This window comes from Peromyscus californicus, unplaced genomic scaffold, assembly GCF_007827085.1.
Source record: "Peromyscus californicus insignis strain IS unplaced genomic scaffold, ASM782708v3 Scaffold_6__1_contigs__length_162567912, whole genome shotgun sequence".
In the NCBI taxonomy this organism is placed as follows: domain Eukaryota; kingdom Metazoa; phylum Chordata; class Mammalia; order Rodentia; family Cricetidae; genus Peromyscus; species Peromyscus californicus.
In genome coordinates, this window is record NW_026294584.1 from 35,047,365 (window position 1) to 35,071,805 (window position 24,441).

The 24,441-nt window shown below is 39.5% G+C and overlaps 1 protein-coding gene across 3 annotated transcripts in view; it reads right to left on the reverse strand.

The window, feature by feature from the left end:
* Tspan12 (tetraspanin 12) overlaps positions 1-24,441 on the reverse strand; it is a 66,043-nt gene that overhangs the window by 26,805 nt on the left and 14,797 nt on the right. For all 3 annotated transcript variants that reach the window (XM_052720444.1, XM_052720442.1, XM_052720443.1), the window contains exon 5: positions 2,270-2,344. In XM_052720444.1, coding sequence (XP_052576404.1) covers positions 2,270-2,344 — 75 coding nt within the window. The remainder of the gene's footprint in view (positions 1-2,269; positions 2,345-24,441) is intronic.

Here is a 24,441-nt window from a genome sequence, read left to right on the forward strand (position 1 = left end):
AGCAGAACACACACTGAACAGCTTGCTTGCATGAAACAGCTCAGCGCACAAAGCCCATTCTATGTAAAGGTTGGATTCTGCAAAATCTGGCAGATAATAAACTTTAATGACACTTTTCTTTTACATTGTTATTAGTACAGAAGCCATAAAAATTGCAAAGCCGACTTCTCCTTTTCTGCAAGGCTGCTTGGCACATTCCACTTTTAAATGGCCCTGCCTTCCTCTCTCCTTGGTGATGTAATGGGGAAGATTTACACAGGCAAAGCAATGACATGTGCCCATGACTGAAATGGCTGGCGGTGTGCATTCATTTAGTGCCCCAGGAGCTAAAGCCATGGAGGACGGTCCCTGAATAGTGAGCAGCAGCTGAGCAAGTGGAAGTTCCTTTGTTTTCTTATGCTTCTTAGTGTGGATGCAGCCCTCTCAAACAGGCTGAATTAACTCGCTCTAAGCCTCCCACAGCTTTGGAGAGTCATCACATATCAGTAGGACGCATACATGTTCTTTACAACCCATCTAGAAAATCCACAGAAAGAAGGGGGTGTGCTGCCTCATGACAGTAACTGTAGCACTCAGATGGTTGAGGCAGGAGGATTGCCGTGAATATGAGGGCAGCCTGCATTGCATAATGAGTTCTAGGCCAGCTTGTTCTATGAAGATCTTGTCTCTAAATCAAATAAATAAATGAATCCATAGAAAGATACTCATTTCAAAAATATTTCAATTACCAAATAGAATACAACCAAAAGCTAGGGTTAGAAGAAATAAGAATTATTTATAAGATTTATTCTTCCGTTGTTTGCTTGTCAGGAGTGTAAGTTATTTTTGAAAACTGAAAACAGGGTAAATCTCCTCATAGCTAAAACAAAAAATCTGGGGCCCTACTACTTTTTCATTTTTCTAACATAGGACGTTTCTAGAGATAACGTGAAAATGTGACTAGAAGAAAGCAAGCGAACTTCCATTTTATGGGAATTTTTTTCCTATACATTATCAATTTTACATTGAGCTAGTTAAGACTGACCCTGACCCCTCAACTTTCCACAGATTCTGTCTTCTTCCCAGGAGTCCTCATACATGGGAGTATGAGTGTCTTCAGAGAGCTATGAACACTAGCGCAGCGGCCTGCACAGGTCAACTTCGACCATTAATCTGCAGGAGCCACTGAATATCCACAGCCTCAGAACACGACAGATTCACCACAGAATCTTTAATAACTGTACCGACAATGGAAATGACATCAATTTTATTAAACAAATGCCTAATGCCCTGCTTATCTGTGGAACAAAATCAAAAATAATCACCCTCTCTTAAGAGGTCTTGAATTTTTAAATGTTTAAAATTCACCAGAAACTCATCAGTTGCCCAGGCCCCATCTTTTCTCTCTGTTCCAGCTGAGCACATCTGGACTAGAACAACGGAACACACCTGATTAAAAATCACCTTTTGAGCCTTCCCCGGAAGGCTCAAGGGCAACACGTTGAAAGGCACCATTTTGCAGAAGCAGAATTCCTCCATGAGGCATGACACCAGGCAGCATTCACAGACATGCAAAGCAACTCCATTCCTCACTGGGAACAACTGTACTGATTTCACCACTGACGTGAACAAGCTAAGCAATAGCCAGGGTTGGGGTGGGAGGCTGCTGGGGAGAAGAGGGTAAGGACAAAGCAACTGGTGGAAAAGGCTGAAAAACTCCTCCGTTATTCTAAGAAATCTATCAAGGTTTTTTTCTAGTGGTTTCAATGGCTGAAATAAGAGGGAAAATGCTGAACTGCTGTTTTCAAGCAGCCAAATCTCAAGCTGTGAGAGTTTTTCTACCACAGTAAGCACACAGCAATTCTTCAAATGTACTTCTTAAAGGGCAATATGGTTCAGCTTGTTGCAATCAGGAGATACGGGCTTCCTCCCTGCTTTCTGCTGTGGTCAGCAAGGATGGGCTTAAAGGAGGAGGTCTAGCACTCTCCAACAAGCACATGCTAATCTCCCTCATTATTAACTCAGAAGTTGGTGTAAATGTCTTAGACTAGTTCCAATCCATGATGTCCATGTTTAAGAAATCTATGGAATTAACGATGTATCACAGTACCCCAAGATAAAGATTTTAAATTATCACTTGGAAATGTGCTTTAGCCATAGGGGGAAAAATATACGAGTTTTCAGAAGTGTCAGGAATGTTCACCCTTAGCATGCAATGTGATCATGCAAAGTAAGAACCATGTAGCACAGTCCCTCTCCAGTGTCTCGCACAGTCCCTCTGGGAACTCACCATAACCTCCTGCTCGTATGTCCACACACCACAAGCCAGTTCCACACAGAAGATGACGAGTAATGTTCCGAAGTACTGCAGAAAGACGGAGAGAGCCGTTAGCATGAATCCATCTGAGGCAAATGTTACTCAGGCTTGTGTTTATCTATGACAAGAATACACAGAATCCCTCTTCAGGGAGCATATGGTAAGAATCTCCCCAAGCAAGCCTGGGGCCAGCTATGGGTAGCCATCAGGACTCGCCTAATTGGGGCTTTGTTTTGTCATTAGGCAGCTGTTAGGGTAAATCTTTTATAAATGTCAATAGTTTCATTGAGCTAAATAAGAACTTATGTGATGTAATTTAAAAGCTGAATCAAGATCTCTGAGAAATTACACCCAGTTCTTCTCAGAATGAATGAGGTGAGGTCTGGCGTTTCAACACTTTCCCTGGTGCGTATTTTCACTTTCTTTTGGGTAACGAGGCAAGGGGTTCCTTTACATTTGTAAAAAAAATGACAATCTAGAACAAAATCTCTACTACTCATGCTAATTTAGAATGAACGGTCAGTTTCTCCTGTGAGAAGAGGTCTTGGGAGGCATTCAAAAGCAAATAGGCAAGAAAATTGAAGGCAACATTGAAAACAGAAATGCACATGAAGAGTCGGTACATCTGAGAAATAGAGAATATGCAGGATCCTGAATAGGGAGCAGACCTGCGACCAAGAGAATAGAGAAGGTTAGGCAGATAAAAACGACGTAAACAAATATAAAGAGGCAGGTGGGTTGTACAACAAAGTGCCAAGGAACACAATATACATACCCAGAAGAAAGAAAAATGAAAGACAAAATTGAAAGGCAGACTGAAGCCAGATTGTGGGGACACCAGATGACCCATGAATGGATTTTAAATATACCATGTAGGCAGTAAGGTGGCATTTCTCAGTGTTTCTGAATAAGAGAAAGGCATAAATGGGTCAAATAATATCGGGACACTAATCAGTTTGAAAGGGGAGGGCTGGGGGATGAGTTGAAAAGCTTAGAAGGCAGCAAACAGGGGTCTGAGGTAAAGACATGAATTTAGGAGGCAGCCTTGCAAACAAGTGGGTAACAATACCTTCCAACAATACAGCAAAAGGCACTGGACCACCTGGATGTACAGACTGAGAGAGAAAGATGTATCTCCCCAAAGTAGAGGAATAGGAAGGAGTAACTCTTCTGTGGGAGGATGGATGAAAGCGTGCACTTTATTTCCAAAATATAGAAACACGTCCCATTAGAAGTGTTACTTCAGAGCTCAGGTACCTGACATGGGACTGGAAAATACTGTCTTCTTAAAAAACAGAGCAACTTTTGGATAGTGTTCTATTTTTCAACTTGATAATTTAGTCAAGAGCCTTCAGAAACAGGCTGGTCCCATTTCACACACAAGGAAACAAGTACAAAAGGTAAGTCGTGTGACTTAGGAATGTGCCTGATAAATTTCATGGATTAGATCTTTGCAACGTTGTTATGTGTGTTTCCCTTACCGCTCCCCTTGGCAGAGGTAACCTTACAGAAGCAAATATTAAAAATCTGAGAAAGAGTGGGCTTTCTAGAAGTTCTCTCCACTGATTCCAGCAGGAACAGAACACCACTGAGCTCACGAGTCTATTTCCTGTGCAGTATGGGATTGGGTGGTAGCACTGGATGGTGGTGGTACCTTAGGTTATTCCTTCCTTGCAATCAAAGCTCTATGAAGAGCAGACACCGAAAGGTGTTCTTTATCACATAGTTAGTGCTTGATAAATACTTGCTACACAAAATAATGAAAATGATACAGAGTGAACTGACAGTTAATTGTGGTGCTCATGGACGGGAAAGAACTTCTTAATAAAGGTGATCTTTAAGAGGAGAAGGAAGCAGTACTGTTAGGATTCCAGAAAAGAAAAAAAAAGAAATCTCAGACCAGGAAGCACCAAATGCAAAGCCACCCTATGGATGAGTGAGTTAATCAAATTGAAGGTAACCAAAGCACAGATGTGGCTGGATGCATAGAGCAGATGCCAGTCAATGTTTTGAGGTACAGCAGGCTGGGGAAAGGACTTTGCATTTTATTCTTAGTGTGATGAAACCATGAATGGGTGGCATGATCTGATGCACCCAATGAAAACATTTCTGGCTGTTTTACTTACAGAAAAAGCAAGGTCATGAGATTTACACAAAGGGTGGCTGAACTAGGATAGGAGGGGAGGTAGAGAAGGAGTACATTGGTGCAGGACTGTTGCCTTTCAAGACTTGACATTTTTAGAGTCTTTGTTCAAAGTTTGTCAAAAAGAGAAGAGCAATCAAAAATGTGGAAAATTACAGTTTCCTACTATTTCTGCAAAATAGTCCTTACGACTTAAAAATAGAAATCGCTGCTTGTAGTTTAAATTTGCTTCCTTCAAATTTCCTGCATTCAAACAAAAAAAATACAACCGCATAATCTCTAACACAGCTTAGAAACAGTAAGTGGTTCAAAAGATAAAGTAGCATTTGCCAAGGGGCTCCCAGCTCACCAGGAACCTCTGCTTCCAGCGTATTTAATACAGATGCAGTCATGGGCAGGTTCAGGACTCAGATCTCATCTCTAAGTGTTATTCCTATGGGTGAACTGAAAATTTCAGCCTTGAAAGGCCAGCTAGAAGAACTCTGGTAAGCTTGGTTACCCCACATCAGTTTCTCTCTAATACTTAAGAAATATTTCAACATGAAAAATATGTTTACTAGTGTGTTACAAAGATATCAACTGTTCGGTAGTTTTATGCTTAACCAATGTGCTTACCTTTGATTTAAAAACAAACAAACAAAAAGATATTAGGAGGCAGTAAGACTCCAGGGAAAAATTATTCTATGGGATGCCTTCACAGAGTCTTAACCTGAATTCTTTTGGTTTTTCTTTTTTTATTGTTGTTGTTTTGTTTGTTTGCTTGTTTGGGGTTTTGTTGGTGGTGGTGGTGGTTTGGTTGGTTTTTAATTGAAATAGATATTCTTCTTTGTATTTTTATTGCTATTTTTGTTATTATCTTTATCTTTTTGGGGGGGTTTCCTTTGGAAGGACTCTGCAGGGGTGAGGAGCTGATATGGGGAGAGTAGGAGATGGGTGGTATTGGGGTGCATGATGTAAAATTTCTAAAGAATCAATAAAAAAATATGGTTTTAAAAAAAGATGGTACCTGAACTGGCCATCTACTATCAATCTACATCTACTGGCCATCTACTGGCAATCTATATCAGATTGGTGAATACCCTAATTGTCATCACAGAGCCTTTATCTGGTAACTGATGGAAGAAGATGCGGAGATCCACAGCCAAGCACTGGGCTGAGCTCTGGGAGTCCTCCTGAAGAAAGGGAGGAGCCAGGGGGTCAAGGTAATGACAGAGGAACCCACAGAGACAGCTGACCTGAGCCTGTGAGCTCAGGGACTCTGGACCAACAGTTAGGGAGCCTGTATGAGACCAACCTAGGCCCTCTGCATGTTTGTGACAGCTGTGTAGCTTCCTCTGTTTGTAAGGCCCCTAGCAGTGAGATCAGGACCTGTCCCTGGTGCTTAGCTGGCTTTTGGAAACTAAGCTGGATTACCTAGCCAGCCTTGATATAGTGAGAGGAGTTTGGTCCAGCCTCAACTTTGATGTGCCATGCTGTGTTCAAGCCCATGGGAGTCCTGCCCCTTTCTGAATGGAAATGGAGGAGGAGTGGATGGGGAGGGAGTTGATGGGAGGTGGGGAGGGAAAAGAAGGAGAAGAGGGAGAGGAAACAGTGGTCGGTGTGTAAAATAAATGAAAAATGTTAATTAAATAAAATTTTTAAAATTTAAAAAAAGAAAAGAAAACTGATGTCCACTCACAGTAAAAACCAAAGCAGTCCCCTTCAAAAGCAAGATATCACTGAAGATAAATATGTATGCTGGCTAGGAAAAGGAACTATCCTGTGTAGATGTAACCAACCGTCTTATTAAATAAGAAACACAGAACTAATACAAAGAAGAAAGCCAAGAGGTCAGAGCTAAGAGTTAAAACTTTACCCTTCCTCCTGCAGTGGTCCTACCTCTCCGAAAGAGAGCTACTTCCTATGTTAAAGTCTTTATAAAGACTTTCTGTTCTGCCTTCTCATTGGTTGTAAACCCAACCACATGACTGCCTCGTCACTGCCTGTCTGTACAGACCTCCAGGTCTTCTATGGTTGGTATTGAGATTAAAGGCATGTGTATCCAATGCTGGCTGTATCCCTGAACACACAGAGATCTACCTAGTTCTGCCTACCAAGTGCTGGGATTAAAGGCATGCACCACCACCGCCCAGCTTTTCTATGGCTTGCTAAGAGCTCTGACCCCCGGGCAACTTTATTTATTAACATACAAATAACATTTTAGTACAAATAAAATATCACCATAATCCTGACTCTACATTGGTGATTACCACAAAGATTTCTGGACTGAGCTAAATCCTTTGAAATTGCAGCTGAGTTAGCATCCTCATTCCCTGCCTTCTGGAGTCTGGAAAAGGTTCCAAGACCTGGCCATAGGCACATACTCAGATGTATGTAATATGTCCAATACATGAAGAACTGCCAGGCCTATAGATTCAAGCTGCAGGCCTAGAACAACAGGTATGCTATCATATATTCCTTCTTTATATTTTTATTATTGTATGTGTCCATGTACCTGGGTGTATGCAGGTGCCCATGGAAGCCGTTTGAAGAGTATGCAAGTTCCCCTGGAATAGGAGTTATATGTAGTTGTCAGTCACCCACTGCAGGAAACTGAACCCCTGGTCCTCTTCAAGGACAGCAAGTGCTCTTACCAGCTGAGCCATCTCTCCAGCCCCTGCACCCAGTTTCGTAAAAGAACCATTATAATGAGCTGCCATTATCACTACTTAAGCATCCACAGATATGCATATGTAAAGCATATACATCAAAACATGCTCTTATTCCAAAACTCAAAACTGATTGGCAGGGTAAATTCCATATGACTTGGCCATTCTTTTAACTCTGGGAAATTCCAGTGGTTTCATCTGATGCAAGTTATCCCACATGAAACAATCACTCTGCCTTTATTCCATTAACACTCAAGGAGGACTGACTTATTTGCCCTCGAGGTTGAAAATATTCCTTATTACATTATCAAGGTTTCTTGAAGTAAATTAAATGTATAATTTAATTCAAGTAAATATTTTTATGGCGGATGCACATGTTCCTGTCTGTTATTCTACTCTGTTATTATTACTTTAACCTGAAACATTCAGTCACCTAGTTCCAGGGAACACTCGAAATGTCAAATCCATTCTGGGAACATTCTGCATGTCAAGTCTGTCCTTACAGCACACACGTTAACTGTACTTACTCTTTGCTTTTCTTTTTTATGAGATCTGATTCATTAAGTCAGTCTACTACTGATCATGTGCAGAGAACCATTCAATCACGATTTTAACAAACAAGCTGAGCGTGAAGCATCTTGATGCATGATGCTAATCTTTATGTTCAGTAAAATAACGCTAGCCAAGGAATTAGGTAACAAGTCTAGCTCTGCTACAGTATGAAGTGAATGCTCACACTGCATTCCACAGCTAGGCTCTGTCCATCCACACAGTGGAGGGACATTATCCAATCAACATCCCTCTTGGCATGGCTCTCTTGGTGCACCTCTCTTCCTAATTTTCCACTGAATGTAATTTGTTTGATGAGGTTCCCTGAACCTGCCTCGCTTACACAGCAACCCAGCCTGTCTTCTCCTGTGTGCCTTCCTTTTAGAATATTGAAAGTTCTGAATTTGAAGCTGGAAGATGGAAGTTCAAAGCCAGCTCCAAATAGCAGTGTGGTTTGGGGCTGTACATTTAACTGCCCTGCTGTCCACTGGCTCATCTGTACAATGAAGATAAAAAGGAAGATTTCTTTGCAGTTGTCAAGGGGACTTAGTACCCAAGGAAGTGCTTCAGAGAATGTGAAGTGTGTTACAAATGCTTTTCTGTATTACTTTGTGAAACTCAGTGCAATCCTGATTGGTCCTCTCTTTCTTCCAGCACAGCCTTTTTGTCCACAACGGGGCACAGTTTCCTCCTAAACTTTATCTTGTGCTCCTGACCACTGGCTGGACTCTCCTTTCCTCTGTGTATTCGGGTCTCCCTGTCTGTATTTTAGACCTCAGAGGCTTAAGCCAGTTGCCTGCCTTCTCCACAAATGACTGTGTCAGTCAATAGCCAGGCTACCAGTTCCAGCTGGCAAGATCTTATTCTTAAACATGATTTTATTCCCAGTGCCTGAGCAGTACCTGTCACACAGCACGTACTCAGTAAATGTCAGTGGAAATAATGATCAGTTTGCAAACTCAAAAGGCCAATCTCAGCATTTCCTTAGGTTTCTTCCCCCTAATTTGAACCTTGAGTTTCTTGTTAACATCTGACTCCCTTGATTTTTGTCTACACATTTGTATTTTAAATACTGCCTCTCTGTTTTATGTACGTCTATTTTTGTAGACTACACTCTGATAATCCAGTGTGCCTGGAAACATTTAAGACCATTTACCCAGTCAAAGAGAGGGGGGCATTGTGCCCCTTCCCATCTTCCTGGGCTACTAGCAGCTAAGCATTTTAAAGAAGTAAGAAAAAGAAATTGCATGTTTCCGTAGGGAAACTCAAATGCAATTATTTTCATTACATTTCAGTTACTTTGTAAAATTATTCAATGTAAGGTTCCTTAAAATAGTTAAGACTATTCTAACTAAACAGAAATGTGTGTTATACATACCAGTTTTTTACCCTCGTAATACTGTAATTTTTTAAAAGCACCTAGTAATATGCTCTGATTTTCTGATAATAGGACATGCAACACACACGTAGAGTTGCACTGCTGCCTTTTTTGAAAATGTTACAGTAATGGAAAAACATGGCCCTTGACATAATAGACCTGGCTTCAGTTCTGACTAATTTAACTAATAGCTTGATGGTCTTCCACAAACCAGAAAGACTGTTTCCTATTTCATAAAATGAGAATTGCTTAGCAGTACCATACTCGGGATTCAATGACATAATGTGCCCTTGCATTCTGACCACTCCCTAAAATAATGGTAGCCATTCTTAATCACATAATAGATCTATTAGGACACACATTTGGTTTAAAATGCCTAGGCTCACCTCCCGGCACATGGCCAGTACAGCACTGGTGTCATTATGTTATTTTGACTAGAGGAAGGTCATGTTGAAAATTGTTCATCCTTTTGAGACTATGAGTGTCATCCTCACAACAGAATACAATCCCAAAGATTATTTGCTAAAATCATTAGTAAAATATCTGTCCAGAGAGAACACAGCTGGAACTTTTCAAAATGTCTGTGTTAGAGAACTTCAGCAGGATGGTGTGAAGGATGGGAGAGTCAACTTCTTTTTTGTAAGGCATTGAAATCAAAGTGTTTGTTATTTAAAAATAACTAGGTCTGCCCATAGCAGAGCAGCATGGCATCAATGACTAGCCTTTGTCCACTGGAAGTTTCTGAAGAGGAAGAGAAAGGTGTGGTATCCCACCTTTTAGGAGTGGAAAATGCAAGGGTGAAGACCAGACATGTGTAAGTCCTTGGTGACTTATGCGTAAATGTATCTCTCCGTAGACACAGGGGTGTTCATAGCCAACCCCTTTTAAAGATTACAGCAATAGCAAATCCTCAAGTTTACTAAAGAGGCAATTATTTACAGAAGTGGTCTGGTTCCCTGATATCTCCTTCACTGGGATTCCACCCTAATATAAACAGATTAAGCACATGCCTGTCTGTCTGTTATGTCTCTTAAAACGTCAGTAAAATAATAACAAAAGTATCATCCCAGAGAAAACAAAACATGAAATGACACAGCAGCAGGCATTCTTAGGAAAGAGCAAAGAGAACAGAAGAATAGTAAATCTATTGGCAATTCTGAAAAAGCTAAAGGATGGAGAGAGAGAAAATCCTTGAACAACTTAATTCCTATTGAGTACTGGCAGCTTAATTCACTTCCAGGGGTGGCTATTTCTGAAAAAAGAAGATTTGTTGAAAATCCATTCAAAGAAACACTGGACCCTTTACTATCCCCTCCCTCAACACCATGAGGTGGGGTGACTACCCAGTCTCCACCAGAAAGAAGATAAGGCCACGGAGATACTAAGAGAGACTTGCACCAGGGAACAGCAGGCACAATAAAAGCAGATCTGAAGGTCAAGTCTACACACCTTTCCACAGAGTTTCAAAACTCAATCAAATGAATGAATACAAGATGTTAAGCTAAAGGGCAGTGGGAAAGGGTCTCCAAAATTCTGACAAAAACATGACTTCCAAGCTGTAACGCTTCACCCTCCAAAATCAATGTGTGAGCATTTAAAAAGCCATTTCCAGTCATAGACATGAAAAAAAAATCTCTTATGTGTGCTTTGCCAGGAAATTATAATGGAAAATGAGAGAATAAACAAAAAAGGAGTGAGGTAAAATCCAGGCAAATGTATTTACAACAAGAGAATGCACATGAAATGCCAGAATGGTAAAAGATAATCTGATGAATGGCTACAACTTCAACAGACCTAGACAGGACCAAGTTTAAAACAGTCTGAGAGATCTGAAAAACTAAATGCTTCAATGTATTTTAATAGGTGAAAAAAATGATCCCATGAGGATTGATGATTATGCAAGATTATAATAAGAAATGAAGTTATTAATTTTAACAAAACGTGTTTCCAGAAATAAAGCATAAATGCACTATTTTATATGGCTGGCCCAGTTGTGGATAGATTTTTCTACAGTTATAATCTTGTAAACACTGAACTAACCAAAGCTGTGATGCCTCTGGGTTAAGGAGAAGAAATATAACAATGGTGGGCAAGAAAAGACCAGGCGTCCCTCTTTTACTGAAGTCAATGTATGGTACTTAAAACTAATCCTGGAAGAATGAAAAACGTTACATAAAAATGTGATTTAGAGATATGGAGGTAAATGACAGAGGAATCTGCTGAAGCACAATTGATAGCAATTGCCTTTGGGAGTGGGAAATGGCAGGGGTGAAGGACTTCTATATTTCATAAGGCTTTTAGCACTAAATTAACTCTCTAAATTATGTCCATGGACCATTCTGATAGAAGGGAGGACAAAAATTTAAAGCAGATATCTCTCCCCGTAGCCTCAGGGCCAGGAGAAAAGACGTAGACACCAGAGTACTTTAAGTATGCTTTACACTGATGAATTAATTCTCAAAGAAGTCATTCCAAAATACTGAAAATTCTAAGTATATGAAATATATTGCAGGACTATTAGAGTCAAATGTTTTGAGTGACATTTGGAAACTTTCCAAAATGCTCAAGTTACTATCTTCCTTTTGTTAATATGCCTTCAGTAGTTCAAAATAGAAGTGGTTTAGTAAAACACACGAAGTATGTATTTAAATGTGAATTTATGGCCTTGACCTTGGCTGGAAATCATGGTGTCTTTTGAAATACTGTTCTTGAAAACCATATGCACATTCTACCTAAATCAGTGTGAGTGAGATTATCTCCTACAATAGTTTGTTTCAATAACAAAATTATGAAGCTTAAGATGACATAATAAGGGTAACTTTATCCTGAGACCTGAATTTATTTACCTAAGAAATATATCCACATATGAGTATAATCAAATCGTATATATATCAAAATAGAGGCAAAAAATCAAGCTTATTTATATACAAATATTTATACATAGATGCACATTAACATGTACATACATATACAAGTCATATGTTATCTCTACATATATTCATATAATTTACTACTCAAAAATTATAAGGCTATCATTTCTTTTTAATTAACTAATATTTTAAATTTATTCTTTGAGAATTCCAAACACATAGACAGTGTATTTTGATGATCTACCTCCTCCCTTTCCCCTTCTGACTACTCCATGGTCACTCCTCACCCATGCTGGAATGTTTAGTGAGTCATATGTCATGTCCAAGATGACAGTATTTCACAGCACTCCTCTCCATTCTGGATCTTTTTTTTTCATATATATGTAGGAAGTGTGTGTGTGTGTGTGTGTGTGTGTGTGTGTGTGTGTGTGTGTCTTTGTGTGTGTGCATGCACATTGGGAGTTTTTCTCAGCCACTCTTACTGACTTCTGATTACACACACACACACACACACACACACACACACACACACACACGTAACATGTTTATATAGGAAAAATCACTTCCTGCCTTTAAACTAGAAAGAAATATCCCCCAAATCCCGTGTTTCCATCTTTTACCTTTCTGGTTACAGAAAGATAAAAAATTACCAATGCATCATTTTTAAAATGACCTTTAACAGCCGGGCGGTGGTGGCGCACGCCTTTAATCCCAGCACTCGGGAGGCAGAGCCAGGCGGATCTCTGTGAGTTCGAGGCCAGCCTGGACTACCAAGTGAGTTCCAGGAAAGGCGCAAAGCTACACAGAGAAACCCTGTCTCGAAAAACCAAAAAAAAAAAAAAATAAAAAAAAATAAAAATAAAAAATAAAATGACCTTTAAAAAAATCCCCTTTTCCTTTGTCACACTCTGGCTAGTTAAAGGCACAGCCTTAATTGCTCTGTCGCATCATTGACAAATCTTATCAGAAAGCAGCTCCATATTCTTTTCTTTTTATAGTTTCAACTTTGGTCAGATTAGCTTCTTTCCAACAATACAATTAATTTATTTTAATTTACATGTCACATTTTTATAAGTAAGGACTAGACAGATGAGTGCCCAAAGCTCAGTAAACTGACAAGAGAAAGTGATTTTATTTCTTTTTATATCTTTACCTCTTTACTTTACTACTAACAATATTTAAAAAAAAACTTTCTAGGAAAGCAAATATGTGTTTTTAATGAAATATTTTAAATAGTTTTCATTATTAGGGAAGCTGACTTCTTAAATATTTTTGTTTCTAACTTTTGTCAATCTAATGGAACTACAAAACTAATCTTTGCCAACAAAATCAATGTTTTGAGCATGCTAAACCTCCTAGTAGGGCACTGAGAAATGTAGAAAATGAGTATTTTAATTATAGTAGTCTCTTTTAGTGGAAGTGTGCTCTGTGGAAAACGTAATACTATTCCATTCAGTTCTATAGTAAGAACTACGTGGTATAGACTATTAATGAAAACCAAACCTCTGTATGCAACATAAAAAATAAGGTCATTGTTATCCATCCAGGTTCTGCCATAATACCAACTGGAAAAGAAGTTTTTTCCAACAAAAAAAATTGTAATGTTTACATATATTTTGTAAGAGAATAAATAATTTGCCAAGTATCACCAAACTCTATGAGAATGCTTCCTGATTTTAAAACAAAGTAAAAGTGATAAACACTAAAAAAAGTTAAGCATACTCCCCTCTTAATTTATAACTAACCAGTTAGATTTTTTCCATTCATAATATCCCACATAATTTAAAACCACAAAAGGTTATATTGCTTATCTAGGAAAATTCACACAATTCTCCCAAATAAAGTCAATTTCAAAATACAACATGCCTTACTGGACATTTTAATATTTTAAAAACAAAGACCCTTTGACTTTTTCTCCCCATTACCTAACAACTCTTTGAGCAAACAAAAAGTTTGATTAAAGGCCTGTGTTCACTACATGATAAATGATAAACTCCAGTCTCTTCCCTGTCAAATACCGAACTCTGCAAGTTTTCGGTGCTGAGTATCTTCATGTCAGTTGTTTATTTTTCCTCCCTTGGTGATGGCAGGTTTAAAAATATTATATTACTTATAGTTTGTAAATAAGGGAATTCCAGTGCCAAATATTTGTACAAGATAATGGAATGGTTTGCCCTTCTGTTAGGAATTCACAGCGACTGAAATGCTAACAGCCCAAGAATACTTGGTGCTTAAAACACACATACATATACACAGCCTCTGTTGAGATAGCTCTCATCATGGAGTGATAGCAGAGTCAGGAGTGGAACATTCTGCAGGCACATCAGTCGAGTCTAATGTCGTCCTACAAATTTTTCAAGGAAAAGGCAACATTGAATGTCCTTCCTTTGAGTAATCATAAACAGTATGAGGCTAGTCTCATTTTGGAAAAAACTAGAACAAGGGTGGTATAAGGAATAATTCTACAATCTCGTAACTACTCAACATGGGCAGAAATCCAAGCTCGGGTGAATATTGGTATGCTACGATCTTACATTTATGCTTGACATCTGAAAATGTATAGGAGACTATTTCAAAAGTGTATCTTCACCTACTCCCTTTGCAATTTTATTTTTACTGGTCTTTGCTGAGCCAATGTCTTTATCAAAGCTGTTGGTGAGCCTCAAATCAGTGTTTGTATCACGTGGTATTTCAACAGCTCATCAGAGAAAAAGTCCTGCCAGAATCTGAGGGTCTGGCTGAGTGCCATAAGTTCCCGAGGTGGGGGTTGGGAGCAATGACCTATATCATGAGAGGGAAGGCATTAAGGGTGAGGCAATAAAACAGCTGGACACGCTAGAGAGGTCACCATGTATACAGCTTCTGTTCCCCTGTAAGTTAGGTCAGCTCAAGTCTGCAAACACAGCCAGATCTCAAATAATTTACAGGCTGTTCCTGGTCTCTGAGGAGGCAATGGCTACAGATTATTGGGCCATTCCTCAGAATGGGAGACAGGGCCCCCTGTTCTCAGAACCTGTGCATGAACACACAAATGAAAAGTTGCCTTAGACATTACCTAAGCAACAGAGGCAAGCACACTAGACTTGATGACCCAGAGAGTGATCTCATGTAGACCCAAGCAAATGTGCCAGCCCTTCCCAAGCAAGAGAGTGGCAGGCATCACTATGACAATAATCCTAATAAGAGATGAAACTGGAAGTCTGAAAAGATAATATTCAACAGGAAAGTCACTAAAGTATGAAAACTCAACTTTAAAACCTGCTAATAAGCTCAAAATCTCACAACTGTGAAAACAAGTTCTCAACCACATTGTTTTACCTTTATTTTCAGTTATGCCATCCAATCTGATTTATGTTTGCACACACACACACACACACACACACACACACACACACACACACACACACGCCTATGTGTTAGAAAGAAAGGGTTTTTTTTAACCCAGCGGGGCAATATAACTTAGTCATAGAGCACTTGCCTAGCATTCATTAAGCTCTGGATTCAATCCTCAGTATTGCCAGAAAGAGTATTAAGAAAATAATTCTTATTTTCCTAAATCCACATAGTCAAATATGTCTAAGTAGACAAGCTTGCTCTTTTGTAATTTTTAACCTATTCAAGTAAATAACTTTATCTTCCTGAGTGAAGAACATGTTTTCTTTAAAATAAGATAAAATCACTCTATTGTAATAAAGTCACAAATAAAAATATCACACAGATTGATTAAGATAGTCCCTCAAACACTTGTCCCATCCCAAACCCCATACATCTCAGTGAACTTCTATATGGTTAGAATGGCCATTGCGAACCATGAAGCTTCACTTCATGAAGAGTTTTACACTTTCCTTGATAATTACATGTTTGTAGCCATCATACAAGAAAGAAAAGTCTACCATACAGTTGACAGTAGAAAGGCAAAGAGCCAGCTATAAGAACAGAACTCTTGGGCTGGTAAGATGGCTCTCTGGCTAAGGGCACTTCAACCCCAGGACTCACGCAAAGGTAGAGAGGAGAACTAGCTGTCCAGAGTTGTCCTGTGACATCCACATGCACACCCTGGCAGGTGTGAGTGCACACGTATACACACACACACACACACACACACACACACACACACACACGCACATGCATCATGCATACACACATACTATAATAATAATAATAATAATAAAGGAAAACAATTCTTGGGGACTCATACAATCTGATTGTCAGTCACGGTTAAACCACAAAGGAGGGAAATCATGTGTGAATGGCAAAATCATTAAATCTCAAGTTGCCCAAACAGCAACAGTTCAGTCTAGATGAGCGTTTCTCAGCCTGTGGGCCATGACCACTTTGGGGTCACACATCAGATATCCTGCATATCAGATATTTATATTATGATTCCTAATGGTAGCAAAATTACAGTTATGAAATAGCAACGAAATAATATTATGATTGGTGGTCACCACAACATGAGGAACTGCACTGAAGGGTTGCAGCATTAGGGAGGTTGAGAAGCACTGGTCTATGTGATAGCCAGAAGAGTATGAATTGAACCACATGCATTCAAAACAATTTTAAAGAAATGCACTTTTGTTACAAACAAATATTTGAATAGAACAATGCTGAAAAGTAATGATCTTTAGAACCCTGCTTTTCATAAACAAACACATGATGACTGTGTAAAGCATATACATTATCTCCAAGTCAACACTTCCAACCTGCATGAACTCGATCTCAAGCAAGTTAACCAATTCTACCACAATCCTTACATGAATTAGCTGTTAGCAGAACTTTTTACTGGTGGGAATTCTCCCTATGTTGCACAGGCTAGACTCAAATTTGAAATCCACCTCCCTTGGTCTCCTCAGTGCCTGGGATCATAGTACCATCATGCCCTACTGTCTATTGAACTGTTTTCTCTGAGGCTAGAAAAATCCATGAGCATGCCCAATAAGTACTGTACTGTTGTACCCTCCAACAAGGTCTCTGGGTGCTCACTTGTCTCCACAAACGTCTTAGGCCAGCATGCAGTTTCTTGGTGTCAATTTAGCTAGATGGCTATATTTTTGCTAGCAAATCTGCACTAAAGACACTCAGACTGTCACAGTTTTATTTACAATGGATACTTTTAGAGCTAAAGGCATCTTGAGAGTATTAAAGAATCTATTCTGTTTTATCTTGTCATTAAAAAGGGATCTATAAACAGAAGGCCCCGTTAGTCCAGAGTGACATAGTCAGGTAGTCATTTTCCTCCAAACTGCTGAGCAAAACGCCCCAAAGTAGCTAAGAGCAAACGCTGCTACCAGGGATATACCCCAAAGATGAGCTAGATGGCATCACTCTTCTGCTTAAAAGCTTCAGACTGCCAATCATTCATGTGATATCAGGACTGTCAGTCCCTAACCCTATCCCAGCTCACTCGCACAGCCCAGCTCAACTCTACAAGGCACACCTGTACGCCCTGCTCCTAGCCACCACAAGCTTCTTAATGACTGGTTCTGTTTATTAACAGTTTAGTTCCTTTAAAGTCCCCTGCTCTTACAAGGGCCCTGGTAGCCACTGCTCTGCCCCTGCCCACTATTTCCTACCAGTGCCTGCCTTTATCCTCAGTCCTCAGGTCTTGGCTCAGATATATCCTTGTGTACCTTTATTAAAGACCCTCCACGGAACAAGACAATTGTTTCTGAGTTCTTCCAAGGTACTTTTAATCACACAAAAGAAGTTTATGGGATTAAAATATTTTAATTCTAAAAGGCAAACCTCTAATTGTTCTGTTAAGCTTTCAGTCCATGCTTTAAACTCAGTGGTGCAAAGCCTAAACAGAACTTGAAAATGCAAAATATTTAAAGAGGGTGTTACCTGGGAGATACCCTGAAATCATTCGTATTTTTACTTAATTAGAAATAATTCTTAAATCAGCAAGCATCAAGCAATAAAAACTCCTATCTATTTGAACACACTGTTTCTACAACATCTCCACAGGTACAATCATTTGAGCAAATTTATAATTTCTAAGCTCTAGAGTAATAAAACAGAAGTAATGACAATCGAAGGAAAATAAAAGAAGAGCCATTTATTTTGGAGTAATTCTGTGTATTGCTTAATAGAGGGGTGCAACTATGGTATTTCCACATTTCAATAAAATTCAAATAATTACTTTTGTCATTTGAGCTGCTAAGATTCATCTTAACTGACAAACACATAACCAGGACCTGTTACCACTTTTTATCTGACAAGGAATAAAGGCATATTGATTCCAAGCTTTAAAAACTAAATTTCTAAATGATTTTGCATTCATAACATTGCTTAGTAGTTAATATCATTGGCCATTACACAGGTGATCTGAGTAGTTTACCTGAAAGTTAGTTTCTTCGTTGGCTTACAGGGTTTAACTTTCTCCTGTTTTACCTTCATTATTTGCCCTCTTGTTTTCAGACTCTGCAATAGGAGCAGTTTCTCTCAAGTCATTTAAAGAACTGCATTATTTTAAATGAATAGCTATCACTTGATATTTGCCAAGGAAATTTGGAAAAAAGGCAATATGGAACCAGAGGCGAGATCAGGAGCATTTCACAATTGCTACTTTCCTCAACATAGGCACACGGAGCAGGAGCGGTGAACAGCAGTTAAAAACAGCAGTTAAAGGCGGGGTGATGAGGTGCCCTCACACAGACACCTAGCTTTAAACTTTGCGTACCCTAAGAGCAGTCACTACTTCAGTGGATGTAGGCTTACCTCTAACTAAAAAGAATTCCAAAAGTATTAGGAAAGGGTCTGTAACAAGGTGCCTTATTATGACAGAACACAGGTAAATATTGCACAGGTCGGAATACCAAAACTAGAGCCGTTCACTCTTCAATCCCTGAAATAAGCAAAAGGGCCAATGTGCACTCACGGTCTTCTCCCAAAGGCCCAACACCAAGGCTGTGAGTCTCAGGCGCTCGTCTTGGGGCCTAGTCGCTGATACTACATTTACTTTTAAATTTCCCTTTACACGCTTCCTTAGGGTACATTTGTAGACAGACACACCAGCACTGCTTAAGGGACAGAAACAGTCCAAGAACAAGGCCATACGCTCTTGTACACACATCAACTGCTAACCAGGCTTCTTACCGCCTGCTACTAAAAATGAGAGCCATTTCATGCCATCCTGGAAATCCTCACTGGCTCTCTTTCTGACCAGCAGCTCTCGAGAGTCTAACGGTACTCCTACAAAGACTTAGCAACGCGACTTACTTTATCTCGTCCTCTCTCTGCTCCACAGCCATACCCAAGGCCTGAACCTGCCATGGACCGTCATGACCCTTTATCAGCAATGCTGTTCATGTGACTCCAAATCCCCCTCCTCTTCTCCACCAGGAAAGTCCTAATGCATTTTCAACACCCAGCAAAGTCACCCTCCTTTGAACATTTTAAGGGGTCTCCACTGCTCCTGATTCTGGGTTCCCACAGTAATTTACTTATAAATTGAATGTGTGTATTTTGCTAAATTCTATCTGTCTATTCCTCTCCTTGTTGTCTCTGAAGAGTTTATCACAGGCGGCAAAATCAGTGCATGTGATAAACTCGGGAAAGGACAGTGGGGAGGAGGAAACAGGAAGAGGAGCTCTAATCCTGTTTGATCCTTTGACAGGATTAGAGAGAGTAACTGTGGCAAAAAGAGTCTTAGTAAAATATAAAGATTATTTTTTAAAAAATAAAGTGGGTAGGAATAATAAATACAGCATAACTAAGCATTAAAAAGGCCCGGCCCCTGTAGCCAATCAGATGTATTATAATGGTACTTTGCGGTGAAATGTGCATGGGCTTTGCACACAGATTGTGTTTGAGTGTTAATCACAGCACTACCAGCTGCGTATCTTCAGGCATGCTACTTTTCCTCTTCTGTCACTAGCCTACCCAAAGGCTAATCGTCATGAATACTTTCTGAGAAGGCAAAGGTAAAACTTGATGGATGCTGAGCATGTGGAGACTAACACAGTGGACCTCAGTTTAGAAGTGGAGCCTGAAGTTGTTAGATTTGCAACTCAAAACTTCAAACCTGATAAGAAACATTCTACCTAACAGACCCACTTTAACTTGATAACTAATGAATAGCTTTATAACTATAAAATGTCCAGCTACCTAAGAGACAATTTTAAACCAAGGGTTTGTAGAAAATTTATTACTACATAAGGATCTATTGGTTTTATATTATGGTTTTAAACAATGCCATTGAAGGAAAGGAAACTCCCCCGAGGTTGTTGAAGATTTCTTTGATTTCCAGAGCCAGTTCAATCACTGCATACTTTGAAGAAGCATTTGAAATGCTTCCACAAACACAGCCATCTTATTCAAGTTGTCTGGAATGATAAAGTGGAAGAATAACCTTCCTTGAAGGAATCCACAGGTCCTCCACATGTCTACCAGCTTCCTTCTGACCAGCCACTGGCTACTTGTCATGTGCTGACAGGGGAGCAGAAACATTAGCTTTCCATTCTGGCAAATGATGACCTGATGGTCGTAGTCGGCTGCTGCGGACTCTCTAGGAGTGTCTGTCTGTTAGTCTGTTTACATTCCCTCTGAGCTGGCACGGCTTTGCTAATGCCTGCCTTAATAGCAGAGCAGAACTGCAATAACAAATGAATTTCATTTAGTCTCCTACTAAAGCCTTGGGGAGTACCTATCTAAAACTTAAAACCAATTTCCATTTAACTTCAATTTCTCTTTGAAAGATTGAGGGAATTCGTGCTACTGAAATTACTTTGAAAGTCACTACATGTCCAAGTTCCTTTTCCCAATTATTTCTGACCTATGAGAAAATGAAAATGTTCTTGTTGTAATTAGAATTTAATTACTCCTAATCTATTCATAGGGATATATGTTTCTAGGGCTGGAGAAATAGCTCCATGGTTAAGAGCACTTGCTACTCTACTGGGTTTGGTTCCAAGCACCCACATGGAGGCTCACACTGATTGTAACTCCAGTTCCAGGGGATCCAATGCTCTCTTCAGACCTCTGCAGATACCAGGCACATATATGAAGTCAAACACTCATACACATGAAAATAAACCTTATTTTAAAAGAGAAATATAAAATTATGTTCTTATTCTATGATAACTTCATAGTTATTAAGATCAAATCTAGGGCTGGTCTGTAACATGTATTGTATATACAAGGCCCTGGGTTTTATCTCCAGCACCAGAAATAAAAAGACGATGGAAGAAACATTTCTAATCATAGTAAGGTGTCCAGATTCTTAAAAAATACAGAATGCTCACTTAAATCTCACATAAACAATAAATAACATTTTTGGTACATGTATATTCTGAACTTTACACATGACATACTCACATAAAAGTATTATCCATTATTTATCTTAAATTTAATTGTACAATTTGTGTCTTATTTGAACACCTTAAATCAGGGTGTTTAACCCCTTGCATCTATACACCAATAATTCAATACAAGGATTACACTAATGATCATTCATCAGAAGTTTTTGATAGGTAGCCTGTTGGTTTACAGACAGTTTGATTCCGTGTCTTTCTTGGGGGTGGAACATGGCAAAAGCAGCTTGGTTACAAGGATTTGTTTGGAAGGAGACCCTATAACTGTTTTCAATTGGACTGTTGGATGATGACTCTTTTCTTTTACTTGAATGGCATCCCAGTCCCACTGAAAGTCCTGTTTTCTTAACTGTTTAAGAGACACATCAGCTCTCAGAAATAGCAATTGTTTTGAAAAAATAAAACAAAGCAAAAATAGCTTGTTCACACTAATCTGGCTTACAAGTCTTAAAACTGAAATAAGTCCTAAAACAGGGAAACAGACACATTGGAGAAACACGTTGCACACACTTAAATATTTATATCTAAAATAAAAGGAATAAACCTCCAGTGAGTTTTCCCAATCAGGATAAAAGTTAAAAAGAGACACTGAGAAGGAAGCCATGATGATTGCATCACAAATATTTACCCAAGACCTACCAGTGTCACATTCTGCACTGACTTGACCGCCCCCCCCCCCCTTAGCCAAGCCTTGCTCTCTGTAATCTAAATCTTCCCAACAGCCAAGCTCATCCATCTACTCACAATGTATCCCAGGGACTATCTTCAGTCTAATGTGCTGGTCACTCTCTCTCTGACCATACTAATTTCATGACCATAACTGTATTTAATAAACATTTACTCAAACAATGGGAAAGGTGAACGGTTGCTCAAAGTATGGTAGTTTAGACTGATTTCACATAAGAAATTTATGACAAGGGCAACTCACTGGAATTCCAACTTGGAGAAAGGGCCCAGTAAGAACTGGCCTTGGCAATCAGAAGCAGCAAGGTCTGAACCACAGCCATAGTCCTCAGCCTTCAGTGACCTTGAGCTGGTTACTAAGCTCTCTGAGCTACATTTAACATTTAGTTGAATAGACAGAGACTATTGCTGTCATGTTTGAAGTCAACAACCACATCTAACATGCTTTATATGCTGCAACACACATTACAAACAACTTAGGAAAGGTCAGTAAAATAGCAAAATGTAAGTTATCCAAAGTGGCTTGTTGTGGTCTGAGTGGCAGATTCTCTATGTTAGAGCCATGCAGACTCAGGAAAGTCACTTAATATCTCTGCGATCTAGGCTCCCCATCTAAATTACCTGACAATAATAGTACCTATCTCACTGGAGTTGTGGGGAGAATAAAGTTGATTAATTCATGTCAGAATCTTCATATAACAATAATTGGGTAGAACTCCACAGTGTCTGGCATGAGAAGCATCTTGGAAATATTACCTATTACTTTTCTCATCATTGTCATTATTATTTCAGGAGATAGCATTTCAGATACGTCATGATGGAATGGTAATAACTAGACAAAAGTATTAAGGAAAGGACTCTTAAAGAGACAGCAAGGATAAAAGCAGGGAAAAGGGAGAAGAAGAACTGCCCAGAGATCAGCAAATACCCCTTAACTAGAGAATAATGAAATAGGTGAGAGGGTTAAAACTGGCAGATGAAGGCTTAGCTGTAGAAGGGTTTGATGCACGTTCCATATGCCTGTAAAATCTTCACTACCCAACGAGGAGACTATCAAAGTCTTAGAGCATATGAGGAGTAGTATAATCATGGTCGTATTGGCTTCGCCGAACTACACTGGGTGAGAGTAGGCAATAGTGGAGGCAGAAAACTGTATCCTGAGAGCTTATCCAAGAGGAAACCAAATAAGAACAAAAAATGGGCTGAGCTCCTGCAGTTGTAGAAGCAGGACCTGTCAGGACTGGCTATGGCAGGGGAGAGAGCTGGGGGATAAACAGCTTGAGAAACAGCAGATACATATTAGTTGTGAGTGATGGACCACTGGGAGTTGAGAGTGCAGTTTATTTTTAGCCACGGAGAAGCTGTGCTCGGAGCTAGACAGAGCAAGGTCTAGAAGTTCCCTGTGAGGAGTGAAGCTGTAGGGAGAATGGAAACCGGAGTGTCAAAGACAGTCGATAGGGAGGAGGAACCAAGAGGCAGGTGGCACCTATGGACTAAGAGAGCAGCAATAGCCTGGAGATACCTCATGAAAAAAGTACACACAGAAACGAAGAAGGGAGAAGAGACAGAACAGGGCAATATGGTAGATGTGCTCAACATCACCACTACAACCCTAGACCAGGACTGACCCTTTAAGACTGTGCTTGGAGCTGTTCGTCTCTAGCCTCAGAGTGCCTACTGCAAACCCTGTTAGAGGTCTTATCAGAGAATAGTGGAATTATCTATCCACCATGTGCACTGTTCCAATGGCAAAAAAAAATGTCTTGCAGCATGAAAAAATGTCATGCAGCATGTACATGCTCACTAAGTGTTTAAAGCATGAATGAATGAATGAATGAATGAGTGAATGCCAATAGGACCTCAGTCCTCTGTGCCACTATGTATTATAAGTCCTTTTTCCACATCACAAACTAGACACTCATTCACAAATCTGGGTCATATGTCAAGTAGCAGACCAAATTACTCTACTTTTTTTTTTTTGCTAGCATTGAAACAGCCTAATAGAATACATAAATGGTTTTTAAAATGTGTTCTCAAATGTTTTTGTGGTTCCATAATATACCTGACCCCACCTCACCTCATCGTACTTTTCAAGGACTATCCAGAGTAAAAGTTGGAAGGAAGCAGAAAGTGTCAATCATGCTGAAACTGGATATAAAATAAACTGGTCTTGAGAGACCATTGTAGCATTGTGGTTGTTAAGAAGGCTGCTGAGATTTTCTTACTGTTGAAATACGTGTTTGCAGTATTCAGATTATAGGAGACACATAAAGTCATTCACATGAATTCTTAAACTTACCCAAGTATTTTAAAGACATCATAAGAACAACATGAGCTCAGAAACCCTTGTACCACTATTCTCCTTTTCTCTTTGTGCCCACACGTGAAGTAGGGTGCTGGGCACATTTTCCACCCTATGCGTATGGTTTATTTTCTACAGCTTTTTTTTTTTTTTCTATTCTCCAACCTGGGAGTTACTCTCCAAGGAAAATACAGAGAATTTATCCAAGTTTGTTCCTGTGACATTTAAAGTTTAATTCAGCTTCACAGTAAGATTCT